This window comes from Mustelus asterias, chromosome 2 (genome assembly GCF_964213995.1).
Source record: "Mustelus asterias chromosome 2, sMusAst1.hap1.1, whole genome shotgun sequence".
Taxonomy (NCBI): Eukaryota; Metazoa; Chordata; class Chondrichthyes; order Carcharhiniformes; family Triakidae; genus Mustelus; species Mustelus asterias.
The window spans coordinates 25,472,527-25,499,954 of NC_135802.1; the positions used below are offsets into that span (position 1 = coordinate 25,472,527).

Here is a 27,428-nt window from a genome sequence, read left to right on the forward strand (position 1 = left end):
AAATTCATTTATGGGATGTGGTTGTTGCTGGCGAGACTAGTATTTATTGCTGATCCCTAGTTGCCCTTGAGATGGTGATGGTGAGCTGCCTTCTTAAACTGCTACAGTCCCTGAGGTTTAGGGACACCTAGTGGTATTAGGAAGGAAGTTCCAGGATTTTGACCCAGCGACAGTGAAGGAATGGCGACATAGTTCCAAGTCAGGATAGTGAGTGGCTTGGAGAAGGAACTTCCAGGAATACTGAAAGGATTTGGCCATCCTATCTTCAGAAGGTTTTGATGTGGAGATGCCGGATTTGGACTGGGGTGGACACAGTAAGAAGTCTCACAATACCATGTTAAAGTCCAACAGGCTTATTTGGAATCACGAGCTTTCGGAGCGCTGCTCCTTCATCAGGTGAGTGCAGAGTTGGGTTCACAAACAGGGCATAGGTGGGCACAGACTCAATTGCAAGATAGTGGTTGGAATGCAAGTCTTTACAGGTAATCAAGTCTTTACAGGTACAGACAATGCGAGTGGAGAGGGGGATAGTGACAGATTAAAGAGGTGTGAATCGTCTCAAACCTCAAGTCTCAGAAGGTTGCATTTGTATATATTTTTGCTAACTAACTATCCAGTAACATTCTCTCAGATTGTCTGTATTTTTAATATTCTTCAATTACACACAACACAGCTTTCTTTCCATGATTTCTCATGTTAAGAGAACAAACTGCAGCAAAATTTCTTCCAGTACATAAAACACTTAAAAGCTTAAATGAATTCTCGAACCTTCTGAGGAAGTCCCTCTGTTAGCCAGTCAGTGATCAGCTCGAGCACATGTCCAACTTTCCCCCACTGACACAGGCAGTCAATCAATAAGGAATATTTATTCTCGTCAGCTCCTTTATCCAAATTTCTCAGCTTTGAGAGGACTCCACAACTGAAAGAGATAATAAACAGGGATCAGAAAGTCAAAAAGCTAAAACGGTAAAATGCAATTTCTTTTCACTTTTCTAAGCGGTCAATTCCCTAAATCCGTTGCAATGCTGGATATCAGCTTAACATTTTCCATCTTTATGTTATCATATTTTAATTCCGAATGTCATATATCTACAAACTAAGAAATAGCAAAATTTTTCCACAGTTTTAGAGTTTGAATATCGAAAACCCAAACTAATAGTGGAAGGATTAACTTTTGGTCTGCAATTCCCAAAATTATGGTAATATTTTGATTTGATTTATTATAAAATGGTGAAAAGGCTCATTGCTCATCTTTTTACTTTTATTATTTGCTCATGGGATGCGAGCGTCATTGGCAAGACAAGTATTTGTTGCACATCCCGAATGGCCATCGAGAAGGTGGTGGTGAGCCACTTTCCTGAACCGTTGCAGACCATATGGTGTAGGTACACCCACAGTGCTATTCGGGACAGAAAAGTAAGCCCAATATCAAATACTTCACAAAACATCAAGTTTCAATTTATCGGAAGCATGTGCTTATATGTGGACAATAACTTTCAAAAACATATTTGGGATAAGGATATGGACAACATACAGAATTATGGAATCCACAGCATAGTGACAGGTCATTTGTGCCCACTAGGCCAGTGTTCTTTTTCAAAAACATTCAGTTTCAGGTTACATACAATTGCCCGGTCAATAACAGAAATGTGAATGAGTAAACACAGAAGCCATTTTTCTGCAATCTTGCACAAAACAACATGTACCTGAAGGTGGGAACTGCTGTTGCAGGCATGAAGGAAGCCAGAATCACTAAAGGAACAGTACAACGGTCATCCTGTAAAAATAAACAGTTACATTGAATTGATGCTCAGAATAGCATGAACCCCAAGTGTAGATTTTTTTTACAAAAACAGAAAATGCTGGAAAATCTCAGCAGGTCTGACAGCATCTGTGTAGAGAGATTGGAGCCAACGTTTCGAGTCTGGATGACCCTTCGTCAGAGCTGGGAGATTCTTTTGTAGATTTTTTTGTTGTTGAAATTGTTCTCACAGTAAAAACCACTACAAGTAGACAATAGTTAAAACTCAATATTGGCATCAATTCTCAGTGCAAGTTTCATAGCGGGTACTAAAGAAAAAACCTTTACCGTAAAAGTTTTAAAATATTCGGGAAGCACAGTTGCAAACTTGGCAATTGTATAGTTTTTAGCTTCTGCATTTTCATTTAGTGCCTTGTAGATGCTCTTCCACAAAATAACAGTAATTTCCAGTAAGCTGGCCATTGTGGTACTATCATTCACAGACAGCACATTATTCAGCACCTGTGGGGAAGAACAATTGATTTTCAACATTTTAATTAAGTGCGTCTACGTTTCTCGCTCGATATTGCACCCCCCCCCACCCCCAAATTCCTTTATCACACTAGCAACAATTCTGATTTTCATAAAACATCCAGCATCAAAGGTGCTAATTCAGGAAATTGGAATCCCTCAATCCGCACAAAAAAGGAAAATAACAAGTAATGTTTAGGAAAACACAAGTGGCAGCTTTAACATCAGCAAATAATGAAGCGATTGCAGCAGGAAACATACCATTCCTTATGGCCAAAACAAGTCACAAATCAAATTACAACAAACTATCTTCATACAAGCATGAAAAGTTTGATGCATTTTAAGCTTGCATTGAAATACACAATATATTTAGACATTTGTGGATTTATTATTAAACAAGCACCGAGCATTTACTCATTACTAAATATTTAACATTCAAAAAAACACTGTTTTCTAATGAGAAAAAAAACACTGCTTAACTGAGGCAAGTTAAAAATGTTAGGCTGCTGGGTTTAAGACTTGTAGCTAAAATTCTGAAGCTCACTAATCAAGATGTTTCACGGTCATTTTTTTAAAAACACAACTCTGCTGCCAGTTGGAAATGCAGCATAATTGAATATTTCTATATCCAAATTGCTATATGAAATCTGGTTTGTAAAACTGTCTATTTACATCACCACTGAATTACTTTCAGTGCTGCGATTGGCAATGGATGTATTATTAAGGCTCTCCAATCATATCAAGGTAGTGAAATAGCTGCATCTATGGAGGGATCAATAACTCTTTCCCACACACAAAACCAATTAATTTCCCAATTAAGTGATAAACCAGACAATGAAAATAAATGAGTTTATTTAAATGCTATTTTCCCCCAGCATGTTAACGCTTTGCACAAGAAACCTGTCGCAGCCCAAGTGGCTCAGTTGGATGAAAATCGGACTCTTAATCCTTGGGGCATTGTTTTGAATCCTACACGAGATAATAAATTTAAGTATTTTATTCAAAATAAATTTTATTGATTCCCACCAAAAACATTACAATCAAGTCTCCACAGTCTGAGTTAGAACATAGAACATTACAGCGCAGTACAGGCCCTTCGGCCCTCGATGTTGCGCCGACCAGTGAAGCCAATCTAAAGCCCATCTAACCTACACTATTCCAATATCATCCATATGTTTATCCAATAACCATTTGAATGCTCTTAATGTTGACAAGTCCACTACTGCTGCAGGCAGGGCATTCCACGCTCTTACTACTCTCTGAGTAAAGAACCTACCTCTAACATCTGTCCTATATCTATCACCCCTCAATTTAAGGCTATGTCCCCTCGTGTTAGCCATCACCATCCTAGGAAAAAGGCTCTCACTATCCACCCTATCTAATCCTCTGATCATCTTGTATGCCTCTATTAAGTCACCTCTTAACCTTCTTCTCTCTTACAAAAACAACCTCAAGCCCCTCAGCCTTTCCTCATACGATTTTCCCACCATACCAGGCAACATCCTGGTAAATCTCCTCTGCACCCTTTCCAACACTTCCACATCCTTCCTATAATGCGGCGACCAGAACTGTACGCAATACTCCAAGTGCGGCCGCACCAGAGTTTTGTACAGTTGCAACATGACCTCCTGGCTCCAAGAATCAAAGTTCTCTGAAACTTCCTGATTATATATCTTCATCATTCACTGATGAATCAGAAGCATGTTTTACAGAGGGGACAGTTGATAAATGATAGTGAAAGTGGATACAAGAACTAATAATTGCTTGAGGATTGCATGTTAAACCAATTTGCTAGTTTTAATGTGGCAGCTGACACACTGAGACTGACAATATGCATGTATTGCATATTGAAAGGAAATGCTCCGAGTGTTCTGGCACCAATAACGTGTTTTTTTTAAAAAAAAAGGTAGGGAGCAGAGGTGGTAGGAACCTCTGAATTGCTGATATTAGCCAAGTCATCAGGAGTGAACTGGAAGAGCAGCAACTTTATTCAGGTTACAGAAGGAGAAAGTCTAAATGGAGGATATGTGTCTCAAATCTATTAATTCAGTGTACAAAAAAAAAGACATTCACAATGAGCACAAACCTTTCAGTTTGAGAGAGTATCGATTTTGTACAATGATTTTTTCACGATGGCACAGTGGTTAGCACTGCTGCCTCTCAGCGCCAGATTCAATTCCGATCTTGGGTAAATGTGTGAAGTTTGCAAATTCTTCCTGTCTCTGAGTGGGTTTCCTCCAGGTGCTCTAGATTCCTCCCACACTCCAAAGATGTGCAGGTTAGGTGGATTGGCCATGCTAAATTGGCCCTTACTGTCAGGGTGATTGCAGGGGAAATACGTGGGGTTACAGGGAAAGGGCCTAGGTGGAATTGTTGTCGGTGCAGGCACGATGGACCAAATGGCCTCCTTTTGAACTGTAGGATTCTATATGAGCTTAAGTGTGCTGAAGACTTCATTCAGTAATGTAAATAAATTTTTTGGATGATTATCTGCAGAGAAAAGATTTGCAGAGCTACAGGGAAAGAGGAATGAGACTGAATGTGTTGCTCTCAGAGAGTTGACATAGACAAGATCTATCATATGGCCTCTTTCTATGCTGAAATCATTTTATGATTCGATACCTCTCAGCTATTGGTTAATTCCAGGTTTGTTATAATGATTAAATATGGTTGTTTCCACTTGCATGCCTTTCAGGCTAAAACAAATTATCTCAGGTCAGGAGCAGCACAAAAACAATGATTCTCCCTTTTCCTTCTCCAAATTTGGTACTGAGTAAATTATTTGTGCTAAAAATAAAAAATATTTTTCCCATTGCAACGTTATTTCAAAACATAATACGAAAATCTAATGTGAAGAAAGGCTACTCACCTTCAAGTAATCACAGAAAACATAAAATGGAATGAAGAAAACAATGCTGTGTTTTTTAAGTTGTACACAAGTTTAAGAGTGAAGGAATACAATGCACTCACACTGATATTCCCCATCTGATATTCATCATCGCCACTGCTGTCTTCATTTTGCACCGCCCTCGCAATACAAGCATTTAAGCATCGGCGAATCACAAGCATCAACTTGGCTATTTGGATAAAGAACAATGCAGTGATGCAGCAAGAAATAATATACATTATTAGCCAGATTTTGCAGTCAACAGCGGAGTGACTGCGCTTTACGCTGACCTCCAAGGGCTAGTGAGGTCTGTAGCATTTACGACACCATCTGTGACATTTTCATTTCAACACTATCTATATGGTATTTCATGTCCAGCAACAGTTAACTTACAGAATCATGGAATCCTACAGTGCAGAAAGAGGCCATTCGGTTCATCGAGTCTGCACCGACCACAATCCCACCCAGGCCTTATCCCCATAACCCCATGCATTTACCCTAGTTAATCCCCCTGACACTAAGGGGAAATTTAGCATGGCCAATCCACCTAACCCGTACATTTTTGGGATGTGGGAGGAAACCGGAGCATCCGGAGGAAACCCACACAGACATGGGGAGAATGTGCAAACTCCGCACAGTGACCCAAGCTGGGAATTGAACCCGGGTCTCTGGTGTTGTGAGGCACAAGTACGGACCACTGTGCCACCATGCCACCCGCAGTAGGCTTATCAAGTAGGCTCAACAGCCAATTCCACTGGCAAATGCTCACAAGAGTAAACAAGTAATAAAGAGTTTTATTTTCTTTTAATTTTGCAGAAAAAAAAAATTGAGACGTACACATGGGATAAAAGCAGAAGCTGAAATGTTGCAAATTTCACAGAAAATAAAAGTTACATACCTTTAAAATTTATGGAATTATATCATGGAATGGAGAAAGTTAACATATCATAAATATATAATGTTTTTTCGGGGCCAGAGGTTGTTCAATAGCAATTATGACTTAATAAGCCATTAAAAAAAAGTTACGCCTTATTCATCAAGGTATAATGTTTAACCAGCATTTATACAATTTAACAGTAAAAAGGCTTGGATTTATGTAGCATTTTCACAACCAGCCAGATGTCTCCAGTGTTTCAAAGCAAACTCCTACAATCAGCATCGTGACTCTGACCAGGTCATTTGTTTCTGCGATGGTGTTTGAGGGATAAATATTGACCAGGAGATTATGGATAACCTCTCTGCTCTACTTTGAAATAGTGCCACGGGAACTTTTACATCCACCTCAGCAGGCAGATGAGACCTTGGTTTAACATCTCATCTGAAACGCAGCACCTCTAACAATCCAGTACTCCCTCAGTACTGCACTGGAGTGCCAGCATTAATTTTTTGCACTTAATCCCTGGATTGGGACTTGAACCCAGAACTTTATGACCCCAAGAGGTGAGAAAGGTGCTAACTAAGTGTTAAAGAGTGGAAATTCATGTCAATCCAGTTATTTCTAATTAGGTTCCATCTGTGAGGAGTTCAACAATGCATCCAGTTGAGGAATGGTGAAATCAGCTTCGGAATTTCTACATTTAATTGTGCTTGTGCAGATGCCAGAAGTTCCTGTCAGTTTCACAAATTAATGATGGCAAAATTGTCTGCAAAAATCGGACCCATAAACTTTGCAGAGCACCCATTCCATGCCCACAAATGCCACTTTGTACATCACTTTTCATCCCAAATCTCAATCATGTTTCTTCACCAGAAAACAACCCAGGATGCCATTTTAGTGCAGTAATATCAGAAATGTCATCTTTCAAATGAGGCAATAAACTCATAGCTCCATCAGCCCTCATGCATTTTGCATGGGTATTATTCAGCAAAAAGGAAATATTAGGATGGATGACCAAAAGCATCATCAAGAGATAGGTTTTCTGGGAATTCTTGAAGGAGAGAAAGGAAGAGTGACAGCAGCGTTTAGGAATGGAATTCCAGAGCTGAGGTGAGAGATGAAAATGAGAGCTATGCAGGAGGCAGAATTGGGATAGCATGTTGATCTCAGCAGGCTCTTCATTTTTGGAAGGATTGATGGAAGTTAGAGATGAGAAAGGCAACAAAGGGATTTGAAAACAAAGACCGGAATTTTAAAATTGCCACTGTCACACAACGTAATACAGCAGGAGGTGAACAGGATTTGGTGGAATGTAGAATATGTGCAGTAGTTTGGAATGAGCTCAAGTATACAGAGGGCTCAAGGTGGGAGGGCAGCCAGGGGTGTACTGGAATCTGAGGCTAGAGGTAACAAAGGCATTGTTGATGGTTTGAGCAGATGAGCAAAGTAACTGCCTGCGAAACACTTTAGGTCACTTGAGTTCACAAACGGTGCTGTATAAATGCAAGTTATTTCACCCTTTAATAAGATTTTCTTTCTTGAGCACTCAGTAATCAACACAGAACCTTACCGATATTGGTTGGTGCAGTGTGCTCATGTGCATACTGATAAAACTTCCTCGCTGCCATGGGATTCATTTGTACAAGAGTGACACACCGCTCACACCATACCTCCTCAGGTTGATTCACAGGAAGGAACGAGTTAAATAAGAGATTAACAATGCGCCGAGCAACTGGTCGAGAATCAAGTTCCAAACGAACCAGAAGATGCTCCATAGGGCAGATTTTCCAAAACTGTTAAATTGAAAGAATAATACAAGCACTTTCATTAATATCTGTCAAATGCTATCATAATTATAATCATACCATTGATTTCCCGACAATTTGAATGGGTTTTTTTGAATGGCAGTTCATATACTGAATATATAGATGTCAATGCTTCTTGCTCAAATTTCTACAGTACATGCCTAAGATAAAGCTTGGAAAGAGAAAAATAAATATGAAGTTAATTAAACCTCTTTTGATTCCAAGGCTGAGACCATTCATTGTACCCAAATTATTTAATTTCCTGCAATAAAATCATGCAAACGTTCTCCTCTCAACCCCCAAAGTATCACAAAAGTTTAGGAAGTTACAAAGGAACGTAAAAAATAGGAGCAGGAATAAGCCATTCAGCCCTTTAGGCCTGCTTCAATATTCAATATCATAGAACCATAAAATCTCTACAGTGCAGAAAGAGACCATCCAGTCCATCAAGTCTGCACTGATTCTCTGAAAGAGCATCCCACACAGACCCTCCTGTCTCCCCCATGCCCACAACCCCATGACTAATCCACCCAATCTACACATCTTGGGGACACTAAGGGGCAATTTAACATGGCCAATTCACCTAACCTGCACAGCTTTGGGCTGTGGGAGGAAACCGGAGCACCCCGAGGAAATCCACGCAGACATGGAGAGAATGTGCAAACTCTACACAGGCAGTCATCAAAGGACAGAATCAAACCCAGGTCCCTGGTGCTGTGAGGCAACAGTGCTAACCACTGTGCTACTGTACTGCCTAGGGATAATCTCAACTAAACTTTCCCATACTACCTCCATATCCCTTGATTTCCTTATTATCTAAAAATCTGTCAATCACTGTGTCGAATGTACTTGATGACTGAGCATCCATAATCCTCTGGGATAGAAAATCCTAAATATTAACTATCCTTTCAATGAAAAAAAAATACTCATTTCATTCCTAAATGGTCAACCTGTTATTCTGAGAATATACCCCCAAGTCATCTTAACATCTACTCTGATATATATTAAATTCTTAAAGGTTCAACACTGAGATCAGTTTTCATTCTACCAAACTCCGGTAAATATAGGTTTAATCTACTCAATCTTCCCTCACAAACTAGTACCTGCATCCTTGGAGTCAGTGTAGTGGACCGTCCTGGACTTCCTCTAATTATATCCTTCCTTCGGCAAGGAGACCAAAACTGCCTACAGCACTCTTATGTGTGGAATTTTATTTATTTATTGATAACTTTTCTGTGGCCCTGGGATTTGCGAAATACTTCAAAACATCTACTGAGATTTATCTAAACAATCATCAATCCCTGTACTAGTATTCATCCATTTTTATTCAAATGGTGCGAATACTATAGGAAGTTCTACAATGGCTGAGGTCTCTGTCTTGTAATAGCAAAGGTTTGAATCTACAGTTCATCTGACTTGCTTATTGCTGAAATACAGACCACTAGTACTGGAAAACATATTAACATAGTTTAAAGTGTAATCCTTTGTTTAAAGGAATGCTTTATGAATGTTATGCACAAGCAGACAGAATCAGAAAATGGGATCCCCAAAACTATTTAAAAATTACAAAATCCCATGCAACAAACATAGACCTTGACTTTATTCAACAGCTTTGATGAAATGTAATTTTGTTGGATTGTACTCCGTCCCTGACTTTGGAATGAGTTAAATTTTACTGACACAATGCTTTCTGGCAGCCCTGAAGACAAACAATTATTGCTATTTCACATTTGAAGCCTTATTAATCTTACCTTTGCAGCTCTGGCAGCTTTAATTTTCAACAGCATGTCAACAAAGGCTACTCTGACTTTTTCTGAGTTGTCATGGAGACTGTTTTTCAGTCCAGGAAGAAGTTGCTCCAACAAAGGGTGGCTCATTCTATTATCCAAAGTAACTGGTAAACACTGCAGAACAGAAGGATGGCGCAGAATATTTTCACACAAAATATTGAGTTGCTTGGCTGTATTAGAGGTTGAGATGTATTTGTAGTCACCATTGTGCTATTAAAATGACTGCAAATTCTCAAAAAGTTTTATATATCAAAAATATTTGTGACATCTGGCAACAAAATCAACAACAGCAATATATGCCCACGTGACTGAATTTTGTTGAAAATTCAAAGTCCTGGAGTTTCCTTACTTTCTGTTGAATTAAATGGTAATACAAGAACCAGGCCAAAAGGTTGGTTTGTGCCCAAATTCAGGCAAAAGAACCATACTGTCAAACTAATGCTCAGGAGGTCCATATAAAATTGATTCTCTTGCATCAGCCAAGCTGTGACTAACAGTTCAGGTCAGCACAATTAAGAGGTAGTGCTGCTGCCCTGAGCTAACACAAGTTAGCTGACAAATATGCTGGCTCCAGGCTGAAGACGAGTCTGGGAGAGGAGCAGATAGTGGGATTTTTAAAGGCCGTAGCACAAGCAAAAAGAAAACAGGAAGAAAAGACGCTCTAATACCTTGAAGACAGAACAACGAACATCAGCAGAGCTTATGTCAGCAGACAGGTCACAGAGCACTGTAGTTAGAAGGTCAGTGAGGATGGAAGGGGGTATCATTTCCCAGTAATTTCCAGCAATTCTACACACACCAAGCACACCAGTGGAACGGACCAGAGGTTGAGGATCTTGCAAAAGATTCTACAAAAGGAAAAAAATGTAGATAATGAAAGTTTTTTTTTTAAAACTGTACCACATGGTTGCCATTTATTACAGAACTTATTCAGTGAAGAGTTTGAACTAAATAATAACACTTAATACACATCATTGTGATCATGTGAAAAAAATTACTTTATTCTTCGAGGCACATGTTCTGTCCATTTGACAAGTTCCACACATCACCACAACAAAACACTTCACACCCACTCAAACCATCCTTCATCATCACAGTCAGCATAGATTGACCCTAACACATTAACTTCCATTTTACTCAAGAACATGGTGACTGTATGCATGGGAGTGTTAAGGGCCTCTAAAGTATAGGGTAACAACAGGACTGAACAGTAGCCATATCCAGTTGTAAAAACTGTAGAAGTATGGCCTGGCCAATATGTTGAACAAATTGATTTATTTTGACTAAAAACTATGGGGGCGTTTCTCCCAACCCGCTGTTTGCAAAAGTAGTGCAGCGGGCCGGGAGACTCAAGCGGAGACTGTTTAGCAGTCTTCCCGTAGGGAACCACGGCCTCTGCAAGTCTCTGAACGCTGAATTTACGGCACCATCAGCTCCGGGCCAGAAATCAGCATGGAGCTGTATAATTTATTCAAATGTGCATTTTAATACAATTTGAATATCATTAGCGGGCCCGGGACTGAAGTTTTTACAAAAATTCCATACTTAGAAATTTTTTGGGAGAATCCAACCCCCCCCCCCCCGCTCCCCGAGAACTGTTGTTTGAAAGTACAGATCTTGAGTATTGCTGAAAAGAGAGACATGCTGTCAAAATATTTCAATTTTGCACACATCAGGGTAGAATTCACAAATATACCAATTAATAGAATCATAGAATCCCTACAGTGCTGAAGGTCATTTGGCCCATCAAGATGCACTGACAACAATCCTACCCAGGCCCTATCCCTGTAAACCCGTGTATTTACCCTGCTAATCCCCGTGATACCACGGGTCAATTTAGCATGGCCAATCAACCTAACCTGCACATCTTTGGAGTGTGGGAGGAAACCAGAGCACCAAGAGGAAACCCACGCAGACACAGGGAGAACATTCAAACTCCATACAGTCACCTGAGGCTGGAAGTCAACCCGGGACCCTGGCACTGTGAGGCAGCAGTGCTAACCACTGTGCCACCGTGCCATTGTAAAGGAAACAACAATTCATACTGCATGAGAAGAGAGTGTTGATTGGTTGGCAAGTGGGTGCACCAAGGAAACGGTCAACTGCCACGCGTTTGTTTGAAAACATAGACAGCAGGTTTCATTCTTCAGGAATATAAAAACTCTACTTACAAAAATTTCCTCAAATTGCCTTTGGATTTCGATGTCTACTTCTTCATTGGTCAACCCAGGGTCTCGAATCGGAAATGCTTCGACAAAGAGAATTGCTGCATTTGCTCGCACTTCAGAATTTCTGGCCTTCAAAATAAAACACTTACTTGAGTGAAATAAAAATGGAAAATACTGGAAATACATGCAAGATCAGATTATGTAAAGGATGGAGGCAGGTACTGCACACAGTGCCCATGGTGAAATATAACCTTTTTGCTTTGTATTCTATCAGATATACCATCAATTTGACACCATGGACAGGATTCTCAGATCTCATCCGTGGCTGCCCTGCTGCAAGTGAGAACGTTCCAGCCAAAATCCATTCAATTTCAGCGGCACCAAAGAATTCCAGCCACGAATGAGGACGGAGATTTTCAGTGCATATCTCCAAAGTCTGAGTCCAAATAATTTATTTTGTTAGAATCCTGGACCAGAACCCCAAATTACATTAAGATGCCAGACTAGGCCCCAACAATCTTTCTATTTTGATATAAATGTGAGAATAGGATGCTTCACTCCAGGAGTAATTTCACTGATAAATTAGGGATCTTTTATAGTAAAACAATCTTTATTATTTGCACAATATTTAAAAGTGAAAGGAAGCAACTTTACTTTTCAGTTTATGAATGTTTCAGTTCTAAAGCAGCAACATTCCTCTTAGAAATTTAAATGCCACTTTAAATACAGTTAGCAACCATAAATATACTTGTTATAAATTGCGTTAACAGTCTTGAAGCTTTCAGAGAGAAAATGAGTCTGAGCAGCTTGTAGAAACCCTCCATCTTCAAACAGTTCCCAGCTAGAACTGCAAAAGCTTTCTCTCTGCACATAACCACATCATCACATGACCCTGTCAATTATTCTAATCCAAAATCCCAAGGGAACCTCTTGTACAAACAAAAATAGTCAGCTCTATCAAAGTAACAAATTCCCAGTTGAAATGAGTAACCAACTTGCTTTTACATCCTTCAGGTAAATGTTTTCCCAGATACACCAGCTGCCAGTAGAATAAATCTGAAATTTTAAACATTCCCCTTAAACAAGAAAAATGCAATGTGTGTATATATATACATATATATATCAATTTCACTTGGATCATCACACTGTAAATGGTAAACAGTAATAATCTCACACAGCCTCCCACAATGTCAATCTTAGAGGTTTTCCTCAACTTCTACCTTCTTTATCATTTGAAGGAAGGAACTGAAGGCACTGTTGCTAAGTTTGCAGATTATACAAAGATACGGAGAGCGATAGGTAGTATTGAGGAAGCAGGGGGACTGCAGAAGGACTTGGACAGTTAGGAGAGCGGGCAAAGATGTGGCAGATGCAATACAGTGTGGAAAAGAGAGAGGTTATGCACTTTGGAAGAAGGAATGGAGGCATAGACTATTTTCTAAATGGGGAAATGCTTAGGAAATCAGAAACACAAGGGACTTGGGAGTCATTGTTCAAGATTCTCTTAACGTTAACGTGCAGGTTCAGTCGGGAGTTAGGAAGGCAAATGCAATGTTAGCATTCATGTCGAGAGGACTAGAATACAAGAGCAGGGATGTACTTCTGAGGCTGTGTAAGGCTCTGGTCAGACTCCATTTGGAGTATTATGAGCAGTTTTGGACCCCATATCTAAGGAAGGATGTGCTAACCTTGGAAGGGGTCCAGAGGAGGCTCACAAGAATGATCCCTGGAATGAAGAGCTTGTCGTATGAGGAACGGTTGAGGACTCGAGGTCTGTACTCATTGCATTTTAGAAGGATGAGGGGGATCTTATTGAAACTTACAGGATACCGCGAGGCCTGGATAGAGTGGACGTGGAGAGGATGTGTCCATTAGTAGGAAAAACTAGAACCAGAGGGCACAACCTCAGGCTAAAGGGACGATCCTTTAAAACAGAGATGAGCAGGAATTTCTTCAGCCAGAGTGGTGAATCTGTGGAACTCTTTGGCACAGAAGGCTGTGGAGGCCAGGTCATTGAGTGTCTTTAAGAGATAGGTTCTTGATTGATAAGGGGATCAGGGGTTATGTGGAAAAGGCAGGAGAATGGGGATGAGAAAAATAATCAGCCATGATTGAATGGTGGAGCAGACTCGATGGGCTGAGTGGCCTAATTCTGCTCCTATGTTTTATGGTCTTATAATCTTTTTTTAAAATTCATTCTGTTATGTGACCATTAACCTCATATGCCATGAACATTATTCAGGAGTCTCTTATGTGGCTCCTTATCAAAGACGTTCTGAATATCCATGTATATCATATCCGCTGCACTTGCCATTTTCAAATCTTTCCGGTAAATCTTCAAATAATTTGTTAATATTGATTAAACATAACTTCCCATTTTGAAATCTGTACTATTTTGAATTTATGTTTTCTGTCTATCTTTTTATTATATTCTTTTAAATTTTCTTAAATTTTAAGTTGTCAAAGTCAACAGCTCTCACCGATACCTCAAAGAAAAATTTCTAGCAATCTGTGGTGTGGGTTTTCCCAATCTGGCCATCAATCTCAACCTGGCACCAGGTCAAACAGTTCCCTAGACATGGAATAACAGTAATGTAATCAAACACATTCTCCGTGTTTGCTTGGGTTTCCTCCATGTGCTCTGGCTTCCTCCCACAGTCCAAAGATATGCAGGTTAGGGGGATTGGCCATACTAAGTTAACCGCGAGTGTCCCAAGGTGTGTTGGTTAGGGGTATTAGTGGGGTAAATGCACGGGGTTACGGAAATAGGGCAGCGGAGTGGGCCTGGGTAAGATGTTCTGATAGAGAGTTGGTGCATGCTCAATGGGCTGAATGACCTCCTGCACTGTAGGGATTCTATGATCACAATTCTACTGATAAGTCATGTTGAAAATTTAATGATTTTTAAAACATACCGCTTAACTATGCGGACAATTTCAGTACAGGGTTGCGGTGTTCACTCCTGTTTTAGGTAATATAATACTGGACAATACTTGCAATGTTTGTTATTTTTTAAAATCAATCTATAGTATTTTGCAAAATCCTTCAATATAGTAAAAGGTCCACATCTGTTCAAATGTTTATGTTGCAAAGTTAATTCTTTTAAAATGAAAAGTTTTAAAGATAAGTCTCAATAACTTGATGATTGCACAATGTTCGGCACCATTTGCGACTCCTCAGATACTGAAATAGTCCACATCCAAATGCAACAAGATCTGGACAATATCCAGGCTTGGGCTGACAAGCGGCAAGTAACATTCACGCCACAAAAGACAATCAATGCCATCACCAGTAAGAGACACTCTAACCACCGCCCCTTGATATTCAATGGTGTTATCATCACGGAATCCCCCACTCTCAACATTCTTGGGGTTATCATTGACCAGAAACTCAACTGGACTCACCACATAAACACAGTGGCTACAAGAGCAGGTCAGAGGCTAGGAATACTGTGGCGAGTAACTCACCTCCTGACTCCCCAAAGCCTATCCCCATCGACAAGGCACAAGTCAGGAGTGTGATGGAATACTCCCCACTTGCCTGGATGGGTGCAGCTCCAACAACACAAGAAACTTGACACCATCCAGGACAAAGCAACCTGCTTGATTGGCACCACATCTACAAACATCCACTCCTTCCACCACCAACGCTCAGTAGTAGCAGTGTGTATGATTTACAAGATGCACTGCAGCAATTCACCAAAGATCCTTAGACAGCACCTTCCAAACCCATGACCACTTCCATCTAGAAGGACAAGGGCAACAGATACACGGGAACACCACCAAGGTGGAGCAGGTTCCCCTCCAAGCCACTCACTATCCTGACTTGGAAATATATCACCATTCTTTTGCAGTCACTGGGTCAAAATCCTGGAATTCCCTCCCTAACGGCATTGTGGGTCAACCCGCAGCACATGGACTGAAGCAATTCAAGAAGGCAGCTCACCACCACCTTCTCAAGGGCAACTAGGGATGGGCAATAAATGTTGGTCAGCCAGCAACGTCCATGTCCCACGAATGAATAAAAAAAACTTCTTCTCAAAAGCTACTCTAGTGGATCAGCATCCTAAAAATCCTTTCCTTACAGCAGTGTGGATGTGCCTATACCACATGGGTTCGCCACCACCTTCTCATGGGAAATTATGGATGGGCAACAAATGCTGGTCGAGTCATCAACATCCATATCAAGTGAAAGAATAAATTAAATCAAAAGTACCTTCAGTCCTCTCCACAGAATAGGCTGGTATAGACGATGCAGCATTTCATCAACTCCCTGTCGTAGTTTTTGCTGATGAAAGTAACTTAACAACTGCAAACATGAATTCACACATTGATGAGTTACAATTTAGGCTTCTCTTAAAATATTAACTCATGCTTAACAGCAAAAAGCAGCTTTTGTAGTCAGGTCAGGATGCAAAAACCAAAAGAGCTCTTTATGAAATGAGAAACTGGGAATAACATGTTTAAGATGAACAATGGATCCATATAACCCTGGAGTATACACTGGAAATAGCCCAAGATCCAAATTCAATGCCATAATTTTTCACTTATCACTTTATTTAATGTTTTAAATGAAATATCAATTGTGTTTTAATTTATTTTAAAATGTTGATCTTGGACTATTGAAGCATAGAGACCCTATGGCACATGGGCCCCATCAACGGATGACTACATCACAGATAATGGTCACTTTGGGTTAATTAAATATAGTGATCTCATTCTCAGCCACATCTGCATCAGAACCAACATAGGAAACAAACTTAGATAAGATGGTGGCTTGCACAAAACAATTTTAAAATAAACAAGAGGGGTCTTTTGAAAGAAAATAAATGCTTTAGACCCGAGACATTTGCCAAAGGTTAGAAGAAGCACAGTAGAGGAATAAACATAAGTTAAAGTCAGGCTACTGGCAGAATCAGTTAATTTAACCAATGAGAAATGACTTGCACTGCAGTAAGATTTTACATCATGAACATAAGCTGCAGTTAAATAACCCAGTAGCAGGACAGTGACACAGGATTTTTATGAGGCAACTAAATGAAACAGTAAAAAATACCTTGAATTCATTACTCATATCAAGGGGCCTATGGGCAATGCAGAAAGTAAAGCAAATGAGGAACATTTATAACAAGTGTATGAAAGTTTTACCAATGTTTCAATTATAATCTGGTACTGCATCAGCAAGTTAATTGATTACACGTGCTGGGAAATCATCCAGAAACTTCCAAAAATTGTACACACCTCTCGCACTTTAGAGTGGACTGAGGAATTCTTTGGAAGATGAACTCCATGGTGCATAAAATCCTGAATACAACTGTATTCAATAGTCTAGAGAAAGACAACAGCTTTTAGGATTATATAATCACCTAATTTATTGACATTTTCCTTTAAAATTAGACCATGTAAAGAGCATTTGCAAAAAAGGCTTGTGATAGATGAATGCTAAGATTTTCTCTTCTCCACATAACAATGAAGATAAAATTTGGTTTTCTGACAAGCGACTATTCCTAATAACTGGGTCACCTTCTAATATTTAAATAATTCTATTTCAATGAATGACTGGCAACTTTTCCAAATGAATATTAGTCATTGGCATAGTTGACTGCAATATACCTCGTGATGGAATCGGTCCATCTCAGGTAAAGTGCAAGTCACATCTGAATTGAACATTGCCCATTGTGGCTGTAGAGGCTGGTTCGCAAGTGGCAGCCCCTTTCGCACCTGGCACAGATTTTTTTAAATTAACTTGTGCAACATGGGTGTTGCTGACTGCCCAGTATTTATCACCCACCCCCAGTTGCCCTTGTTCAGAAGGCAGTTGAGAGTCAACCACATTACTGTGGCTCTGGAGTCACTTGTAGGCCAGACCAGGCAAGGACGGCAAATCTCTTTCCCTAAAAGGACATTAGTGAACCAGATGGGTTTTTCTTCAATGATTTTGTGGTTATCAGTAGATTCTTAATTCCGGATATTTCTTATTGAATTGAAGTTCCACCATCTGCCATGACGGGATTTGAACCCATGTTCCCAGAACATTAGAGAGATTCTGGATTAATAGTCTAGCAATAATACAACTAGGCCATCGCCTCCCCCTGGATGAATGACATGGCCAGAGATTGACTCATGTTTCTTTCTTCTAGTAGACCGTCTTACCGCCATCTGGTATTTTCTTCTATTGTCTGCTTTTTCCATGCCCTTCCTGACTGCTCAACTCCATGCACTCCTGCCAACAGTGAGGACTTCTGATGCATTGTCTCCGTTCCCGATCAACTAGAGATCTCATTTGCAGAAATATTTATATTGTGGAAGTGAGCAAACTGTTGGTCCTATGTTGTTGCTAAAGAGCATGCCTTAGATTATAAGACCATAAGACATAGGAGCAGAAGTAGGCCACTCGGCCCAACGAGTCTGCTCCGCCATGGCTGATATTTTTCTCATCCCCATTCTCCTGCCTTTTCCCCATAACCCCTGATCCCCTTATCAATAAAGAACCTATCTATCTCTGTCTTAAAGACACTCAATGACCTGGTCCCCAAAGCCTCCTGCGGTAAGGAGTTCCACAGATTCACCATTCTCTGGCTGAAGAAATTCCTCCTCATCTCGGACTTGAAAGATCCCTTTAGCCTGAGGTTGTGCCCTCTGGTTCTAGTTTTTCCTACTAATGGAAACATCCTCTCCATGTCCACTCTATCCAGGCCTCGCAGTATCCTGTAAGTTTCAATAAGATCCCCCCTCATCTTCTAAACTCCAACGAGTACAGACCCAGGGTCCTCAACCGTTCCTCATACGACAAGCTCTTCATTCCAGGGCTCATTCTTGTGAACCTCTTCTGGACCCTTTCCAAGGCCAGCACATTCTTCCTTAGATATGGGGTCCAAAACTGCTCATAATATTCCAAATGGGGTCTGACCAGAGCCTTATACAGCCTCAGAAGTACATCCTTCCCCTTGTATTCTAGCCCTCTCGATTTGAATGCTAACATTGCATTTGCCTTCCTAATTGCCAACTGAACCTGCACGTTAACCTTAAGAGAATCTTGAACAAGGACTCCTGAGTCCCTTTGTGTTTCTGATATCCGAAGCATTTTCCCATTTAGAAAATAGTCTATGCCTCCATTCCTCCTTCCAAACTGCGTAACCTCACACTTTTCCACATTGTGTTCCATCTGCCACTTCGTCGCCCACTCTCCTAACCTGTCCAAGTCCTTCTGCAGCCCCTGCTTCCTCAATACTACCTGTCCCTCTACATATCTTTGCATCATCTGCAAACTTAGCAACAGTGCCTCCAGTTCCTTCCTCCAAATCGTTAATGTATATTGTGAAAAGTTGTGGTCCCAGCACTGACCCCTGAGGCACACCACTAGTCACCGGCTGCCATCCTGAAAAAGACCCCTTTATTCCCAGTCTCTGCCTTCTGCCAGTCAGCCAATCCTCTATCCATGCCAGGATCTTACTCTTAACACCATGGGCACTGAACATATTTAACAGTCTCCTATGCGGCACCTTGTCAAAGGCCTTCTGGAAATCTAAATAAATCATGTCTACCGGTTCTCCTTTATCTAATTTCCTTGTTACCTCCTCAAAGAACTCTAACAGATTTGTCAGACATGACCTCCCCTTGACGAAGCCGTGCTGACTCAATCCTACTTTATCATGCACTTCCAAATACTCTGTGATCTCATCTTTAATGGTGGACTCTCATCTCAAATCTTGCCAATGACCAAAGTCAGGCTAACCGGCCTATAATTTCCCATCTGCTGCCTCCCTCCCTTCTTAAACAGGGTTGTTACATAAGCTACTTTCCAGTCCTCTGGGACCCTCCTTGCCTCCATGATTCCTGAAAGATCACCACCAACGCCTCCACAATTTTCTCAGTTATCTCTTTTAGAACCCTGGGGTGTAGTCCATCTGGTCCAGGTGATTTATCCACCTTCAGACCTTTCAGTTTCCCCAGAACCTTCTCCTCAGTGATGGCCACTACACTCACCTGTGCCCTGACTCTCCTGGAACTCTGGCATCCCACTGGTGTCTTCCACCGTAAAGACTGATGCAAAGTAACTATTCAGTTCCTCTGCCATTGCTTTGTTTCCTATTATTACTTCTCCAGCCTCATTTTCCAGTGGTCCAAAGGCTACTTTTGCCTCTCTCTTACCTTTTATATATTGAAAAAAGCTCTTCCTATCTTTTTTTATACTACTAGCTTGCTTACACTCATTTCATCTTCTGCCCCTTATTGCTTTTTTAGTTGTCCTCTGCTCACTTTTAAGGGCTTCCCAATCCTCTGGCTTCCCACTAATCCTTGCCACTTTGTATACTTTTTCTTTTATGCTGTTCATGACTTCTCTCATCAGGCATGGGTGCCTCATCCTCCCGTTAGCATGTTTCCTCTTCCTTGGGATGAATTTCTGTTGTGCCTCCCGAATAACTCTCAAAAACTCCTGCCATTGCTGTTCCACTGTCTTCCTAGGCTCCCTTTCCAATCAACTCTGGCCAGCTCCTCCCTCATGTCTTTGTAGTTACCTTTCTTTAATTGTAATACCGTTACATCTGATTCCAGCTTCTCCCTCTCAAACTGCATGATAAATTCTGTCATATTGTGGTCACTGCGTCTTAAGGGTTCCTTCACCTTAAGTTCCCTAATCAGTCTGCCTCATTTACACATCACCAAATCAAGAATTGCCTATTCCCTGGTAGGCACTGTCACAAGCTGCTCCAAAAAAACCATCTCTTAGACATTGCACAAATTCCTTTTCTTGGGATACACTACCTACCTGATTTTCCCACTCCGCCTGCATATTGAAGTCCCCCATGATTATTGTAATATTGCCTTTGGGCTTGCGACTGTCACATTCATCACTGCTGACTCAAAAGGCAAATATGCTAGATATCCCTGCATGCTGATATACTTCCATATTCAGTACTCTGTCTTGCCAAGAAATGCCCAATATTCATCTGAAGCAGTGGGTATGGAAGCTGTTCAGTCTGTTTTCTTGTTTTGTGCAACTTATCCATGCTTCACTACTGTGAAAGAGGATGCTGAGAACATGAATCTGGTACACACACAGCTTTTTATTTTCTGTTAGTTTGCTGTTGAACCATTCTCAAATTCTCAACTTTGACATGACAGCTGTGGCCTCAGCAATCCTAGTGTTGATTTTGGCATCAAGGGATTGGTTTCTGGTAATTATTGATCCAAAGTATGAGAAGCTATCGATGAACTCCAGTATGAGATTAGGTGTGTCCAGGAGAGTTTCCTGACACAGTATGTGGATAAGCCTACTAGAGGAGAGGCTGTACTTGATCTGGTGCTGGCTAATGAACCTGGACAGGTGGAGGATCTTGGGGATAGCGATCATAATTCTATCTCCTTCACGATAGCATTGGAAAGAGATAGGATCAGGCAGGCTAGGAAAGTGTTTCTCTGGAGTAAAGGGAAATACAGTGTCATCAGGGAGGAAATTAGACGGGTAAATTGGAAGGAGGCATTCTTGGGGAAAAGTACCGAAGGAAAGTGGAGGATTTTCAAGGAATGTTTGTCTGGAGCTCTGCATGACAACGTTCCGATGAGACAGGGGGGTGTTGGTAGGGTACGGGAACCGTGGTGCACGAAGGTTGTGATGAACCTGGTGAATAAGAAAAGAGAGGCATACAGAAGGTTCAGAGAGCTAGGAGGTGTTAAGGATTTAGAGGAGTATACGGGATGTAGGAAGGAGCTTAAGAAGGAAATTAGGAGAGCGAGAAGGGGTCATGAGAAGACCTTGGCGGGTAAGATTAAGGAGAATCCCAAGGCTTTCTACAAATATGTCAAGAGTAAAAGGATGAGATGTGAAGGCATAGGACCCTTAAAAGGTGAAGGGGGAAAAGTTTGTGCGGAACCGTTAGAAATGGCGGAGGTGCTTAATGAATACTTTACCTCGGTATTCACGGTGGAAAGGGATCTGGGTGGTTGTACTGCTGGTTTGCGGTGGACAGAAAGGATCGAGCATGTGGACATAAAGAAAGAGGATGTGTTGAAACTATTGAATGGCATCAAGGTTGGTAAGTCGCCGGGACCGGATGGGATGTACCCCAGGTTACTGTGGGAGGCGAGGGAGGAGATTGCGGAGCCTTTGGCGATGATCTTTGCATCGTCGATGGAGACGGGAGAGGTTCCGGAGGATTGGAGGATTGCAGATGTGGTCCCTATATTCAAGAAAGGGAACAGGGACAGCCCGGGAAATTACCGACCGGTGAGTCTAACCTCAGTGGTTGGTAAGTTGATGGAGAGGATCCTGAGAGACAGGATTTATGATCATCTAGAGAAGTTTAGTATGATCAAAAGTAGTCAGCACGGCTTTGTCAAGGGCAGGTCGTGCCTTACGAGCCTGGTTGAGTTCTTTGAAAATGTGACCAAACACATTGACGAAGGAAGAGCGGTGGATGTGGTCTATATGGACTTCAGCAAGGCGTTCGATAAGGTCCCCCATGCAAGACTTCTTGAGAAAGTGAGAGGGCATGGGATCCAAGGGGCTGTTGCCTTGTGGATCCAGAACTGGCTTGCCTGCAGAAGGCAGAGAGTGGCTGTGGAGGGGTCTTTCTCTGCATGGAGGTCAGTGACCAGTGGAGTGCCCCAGGGATCTGTTCTGGGACCCTTGCTGTTTGTCATTTTCATAAATGACCTGGATGAGGAAGTGGAGGGATGGGTTGGTAAGTTTGCTGACGACACCAAGGTAGGTGGTGTTGTGGATAGTTTGGAGGGATGTCAGAAGTTGCAGCGAGACATAGATAGAATGCAAGACTGGGCGGAGAAGTGGCAGATGGACTTCAACCCGGATAAGTGTATAGTGATCCATTTTGGCAGATCCAATGGGATGAAGCAGCAGTATAATATGAAGGGTACCATTCTTAGCAGTGTAGAGGATCAGAAGGACCTTGGGGTCCGGGTCCATAGGACTCTTAAATCGGCCTTGCAGGTGGAGGATGCGGTCAAGAAGGCGTACGGCGTACTAGCCTTCATTAATCGAGGGATTGAGTTTAGGAGTCGGGAGATAATGCTGCAGCTTTATAGGACCCTGGTTAGACCCCACTTGGAGTACTGCGCGCAGTTCTGGTCACCTCATTACAGGAAAGATGTTGAAGCCATTGAAAGGGTGCAGAGGAGATTTACAAGGATGTTGCCTGGATTGGGGGGCATGCCTTATGAGGATAGGTTGAGGGAGCTTGGTCTCTTCTCCCTGGAGAGACGAAGGATGAGAGGTGACCTGATAGAGGTTTACAAGATGTTGAGAGGTCTGGATAGGGTAGACTCTCAGAGGCTATTTCCAAGGGCTGAAATGGTTGCTACGAGAGGACACAGGTTTAAGGTGCTGGGGGGTAGGTACAGAGGAGATGTCAGGGGTAAGTTTTTCACTCAGAGGGTGGTGGGTGAGTGGAATCGGCTGACGTCGGTGGTGGTGGAGGCAAACTCGTTGGGGTCTTTTAAGAGACTTCTGGATGAGTACATGGGATTTAATGGGATTGAGGGCTATAGATAGGCCTAGAGGTAGGGATATGATCGGCGCAACTTGTGGGCCGAAGGGCCTGTTTGTGCCGTGGCTTTCTATGTTCTATGAGATGGATGATGGAGTCTCTACATCCTGGCCCATACCTTTGGTCTTCCTGAGGTTGACCATCAGTCCAAACCCCTTGCAAGCCCAGTAGAACCGACCTACAAGTGGTTGCAAGTGAACTTGCGTCATCAACAAACAGCAACCTGGTCTAGGTTTTGATCTTAGTGCAGTCTTTCAAAGTTGAACAGTTTGCAATCAGCTCTAGCATGCAGGTGGACACCCTAATTTGAGTCACTGAAGGCATACATGTGCAGCATGGAGAAAAATATGCCAAGAAGAGTTGGCACCAGGACACAGCCCTGCTTTACCCTACAGCTGACCCTGAAAGTATCTGATGTTGATTCATTGTAATTGAAGAAACTGTGCATGCGCAAGAAGAAATAACTCCCGCAAGTCCAGGAGGGTAGCCATTTTCAGCAGCAGTTTAAAGAATCCATCTCTGTTGACAAGATCAAAGGCCGTGCTGAGGCCTACAAAGGCAACGTAATGTGGTCAGCACTGTTTGAGGTGCATTTCCCACAAATGAAGTGACAAAATTTTGTCAACTGTCAGTTCTGAAGCCATATCGAGTTCTATAGTAGATGCAGGATTCCAACGTCTATAATCTGGTCAAAGCAACGTCAGCAAAAACCATCCTCAGAATACTCAACATGATGCCTCTGTGATGTTTATTGTGATCACATTTATTTTTGCACAACGTGACTGTTTTTGCATCAGACATCTTGAGACACAAACATTTCCATCCAACAGTTTATAGAAAAACAGCAGCAGTGCTGGTTTTCCATTTTTAATGATTTTCAGGTGGAACGCTGTCATTTTAATCACTGGAAATAGTCATTGACCTTGCTGAGTTCTAATATGAAGGGCCCACTGCGGAGCCTCTTATGACAGGTAAGCTTGGAATGGTGCTGGGAGCTTATTTAGTGACAATGTTCTCTCAATTGCAGAGTTCAAAGTCAATCTCCGATGTCTCCAGGATACCTTGTGGCAAGGCATAGTTTGGAAGTAGTTGTTCATCACAAAGAGTCCATGGAAACAGCATATTTCCAACAACCTCCAACCACTTTCGCCCATCTTGCTAAGAATCTTTCCTGTGCATGTTGGCCAAACTGTGTAGTCGGTAACCACCATTGTGTTGAATTCTCCTGGAAGATACATTCCCAGTGCTGGGAATTTTGCAATGTTACATGCTTCATAGAATTGCTCCATGGTATCTGGGGGTTTAGATGAGTGTCAGGACATAGATGCACGAGGCTAACTGGACCCAAGTTTGTTGACAAGCGAAGTGCCCTCAAGACTCAACATTGAGTTCCAACAACTTTAGATTCTGACCTCTCTGCTCCATCTTGACTGTTTTTTATCCAATGTTCTTTGCTCCAATCCCTTTACCTTGTACCCTACACATCTTCGTTGCAATCTCTCCTGGCTCTCACTATCAGTCACCTTCAACAGTAGAACCATACAATAATTGCTGTGCAGAAGACCATTCTAAAAGAGCCAATAAGACTCAAAACGTTTCTCCACAGATGCTGCCACATCTGCTGAGTTTATCAGCATTTTCTGTTTTTATTTAATCTTATGGTCATGGTTAGTGAACAAACTTGATTTCACACACTGCTATTACTGTGCATTGGTGATGGAGGGGGTGAATGTTTTTGGCAGAGATGTCGATTATGCAGACTGCTTTGTCCTACATGGTGTGAAGCTTCTTCAGTGTTGTTGGGGCTGCACCCAAGCAGGCAAGTGGAAAGCATTCCATCACACTCCTGACTTGTGCTTTATAGACAATGAATATGCTTTGAGGAATCCGGAGGCAAGTTGCTCACCGCAGGATTCCTAGCCTCTAACTAGTATTCATATGACCAGTCTAATTGACTTCTTGGTCAATGGTATTCCCCAGGCTGTTGATAGTGGAGGATTCGGTGATAGTAATGCCACTGAATGTCAAGGGCTATTGTTAAGTTCTCTCTTGTTGGAGATGGTCATTGCCTGGCACTTGTGTTACTTGCCACTTGTCAGCCTAAGCCTGGATATTGTCCAAGTCTTACTATATATGGACAGACTGTTTCAGTATCTGAGGAGTCAAGAATGGTGCTGAACATTGTGCAGTCATCAGCAAAAGTCCACATTTCTGACCTTATGATGGAAGGAAGGTCATTGATGAAGCAGCTAAAGATGGTTGGGCCTCGGACACTTCCCTAAGGAAATCCTTCAGTGATGACCTGGAGCTGAGATGTTTGACCTCCAACAGCCACAACCACCTTCCTTTGTGCTGGGTAACCAGTGGAGAGCCCCTCCTTGATATCAAGGGCAGTCACTATCTCCTCACCTCTGAAGCTCAGTTCTTTTGTCTGTTTGAACCAAGGCTGTAATGAGGATAAGAGAGGCCCCCTGGCAGAACCCAAACTAAGCATCAGTGAGCAGATTATTGCTAAGCAAGTGACACTTAATTGTACTGTTCATGACTCCTTCCATCACTTTACTGATAATCGAGAGTAGACTCATGGGGGCAGTAATTGGCTGGGTTGTGTTAGGGTTGAACAGGTGGCTTGTTAGGTAATTTCAGAGGGCAGTTAAAAATCAACTACCCTGTGGACCTGGAGTCACATGTAGGCCTGACCAGGTAAGGATGGCAGATTTCCTTCCCTAAAGGACATTAGTAAACCAGATGCATTTTATGACAATTGATGACAGTTTCACATTCACCAATTCGGAGAATAATTTTATAATTCCAGATTTCTTTAGTGGAACTTAAATTCCACTAGTTGCCATGGTGGGATTTGAATCCATGTTCCCAGAGCATTATCCTAGGCCTCTGGATTACTCGTCCCTATTACCACTATGCCACTATTGCCTCATGCACTCCACTCCAATATAATTCCATGCAGTTCCATTTCTAGAAGGTGGTTGAGCAGAAAGAGAAATAATCCTAATAGCCCTTCAAAGAATATGACAGGTTAATCTTATGGTTCATTATATTAAGATTAAGGCAAGTATTCTCTTTCATTCTTGGGCAATGTCCACATTGCCAGCTGAAGGATGTATTTTGGCCCCATTTATGAACCTCATCCCTGGGGCTGAACGTGAATAACACTAACCTTCAGAAACATTCCAGATGCCTTCTTCCAAGCTCTAAAATATATCTCTGCTATAAAGGGCATGATGGACCTACAGGCAAAAATTCAAACACATGTTATGTCACTTAAATGGCAGAACAAGGACAATATTACAAAAAGGAAAAGACTACAAAATTCTGCTCTGCCAAAGTGCAACATTTAAAGCAAGAACTCAAGTGTCGCACAGACTGATCCTGTGCTTTAAATCTCCATGTTGTGGAGATGCCGGCGTTGGACTGGGGTAAACACAGTAAGAAGTTTAACAACACCAGGTTAAAGTCCAACAGGTTTATTTGGTAGCAAAAGCCACACAAGCTTTCGGAGCTCCAAGCCCCTTCTTCAGGTGAGTGGGAATTCTGTTCACAAACAAAAGAACAAAGAACAGTACAGCACAGGAAACAGGCCCTTCGGCCCTCCAAGCCTGTGCCGCTCCTTGGTCCAACTAGACCAATCGTTTGTATCCCTCCATTCCCAGGCTGCTCATGTGACTATCCAGGTAAGTCTTAAACGATGTCAGCGTGCCTGCCTCCACCACCCTACTTGGCAGCGCATTCCAGGCCCCCACCACCCTCTGTGTAAAAAACGTCCCTCTGATGTCTGAGTTATACTTCGCCCCTCTCAGCTTGAGCCCGTGACCCCTCGTGATCGTCACCTCCGACCTGGGAAAAAGCTTCCCACTGTTCACCCTATCTATACCCTTCATAATCTTGTATACCTCTATTAGATCTCCCCTCATTCTCCGTCTTTCCAAGGAGAACAACCCCAGTCTACCCAATCTCTCCTCATAGCTAAGACCCTCCATACCAGGCAACATCCTGGTAAACCTTCTCTGCACTCTCTCCAATGCCTCCACGTCCTTCTGGTAGTGCGGCGACCAGAACTGGACGCAGTACTCCAAATGTGGCCTAACCAGCGTTCTATACAGCT

At 41.9% G+C, this 27,428-nt stretch overlaps 1 protein-coding gene across 2 annotated transcripts in view; it reads right to left on the reverse strand.

Annotated features, from left to right (window-relative positions):
* ncapg2 (non-SMC condensin II complex, subunit G2) overlaps nt 1-27,428 on the reverse strand; it is a 93,107-nt gene that overhangs the window by 34,729 nt on the left and 30,950 nt on the right. Inside the window, exons 8-18 of one of the 2 annotated variants that reach the window (XM_078232531.1) lie at nt 26,484-26,553; nt 17,040-17,126; nt 16,015-16,107; nt 11,803-11,928; nt 10,300-10,479; nt 9,593-9,745; nt 7,607-7,829; nt 5,243-5,349; nt 2,090-2,263; nt 1,707-1,777; nt 769-919 (exon numbers count right to left, since the gene is read on the reverse strand). In XM_078232531.1, coding sequence (XP_078088657.1) covers nt 769-919; nt 1,707-1,777; nt 2,090-2,263; nt 5,243-5,349; nt 7,607-7,829; nt 9,593-9,745; nt 10,300-10,479; nt 11,803-11,928; nt 16,015-16,107; nt 17,040-17,126; nt 26,484-26,553 — 1,435 coding nt within the window. The remainder of the gene's footprint in view (nt 1-768; nt 920-1,706; nt 1,778-2,089; nt 2,264-5,242; nt 5,350-7,606; nt 7,830-9,592; nt 9,746-10,299; nt 10,480-11,802; nt 11,929-16,014; nt 16,108-17,039; nt 17,127-26,483; nt 26,554-27,428) is intronic. The other variant, XM_078232538.1, reaches the window with a different exon arrangement.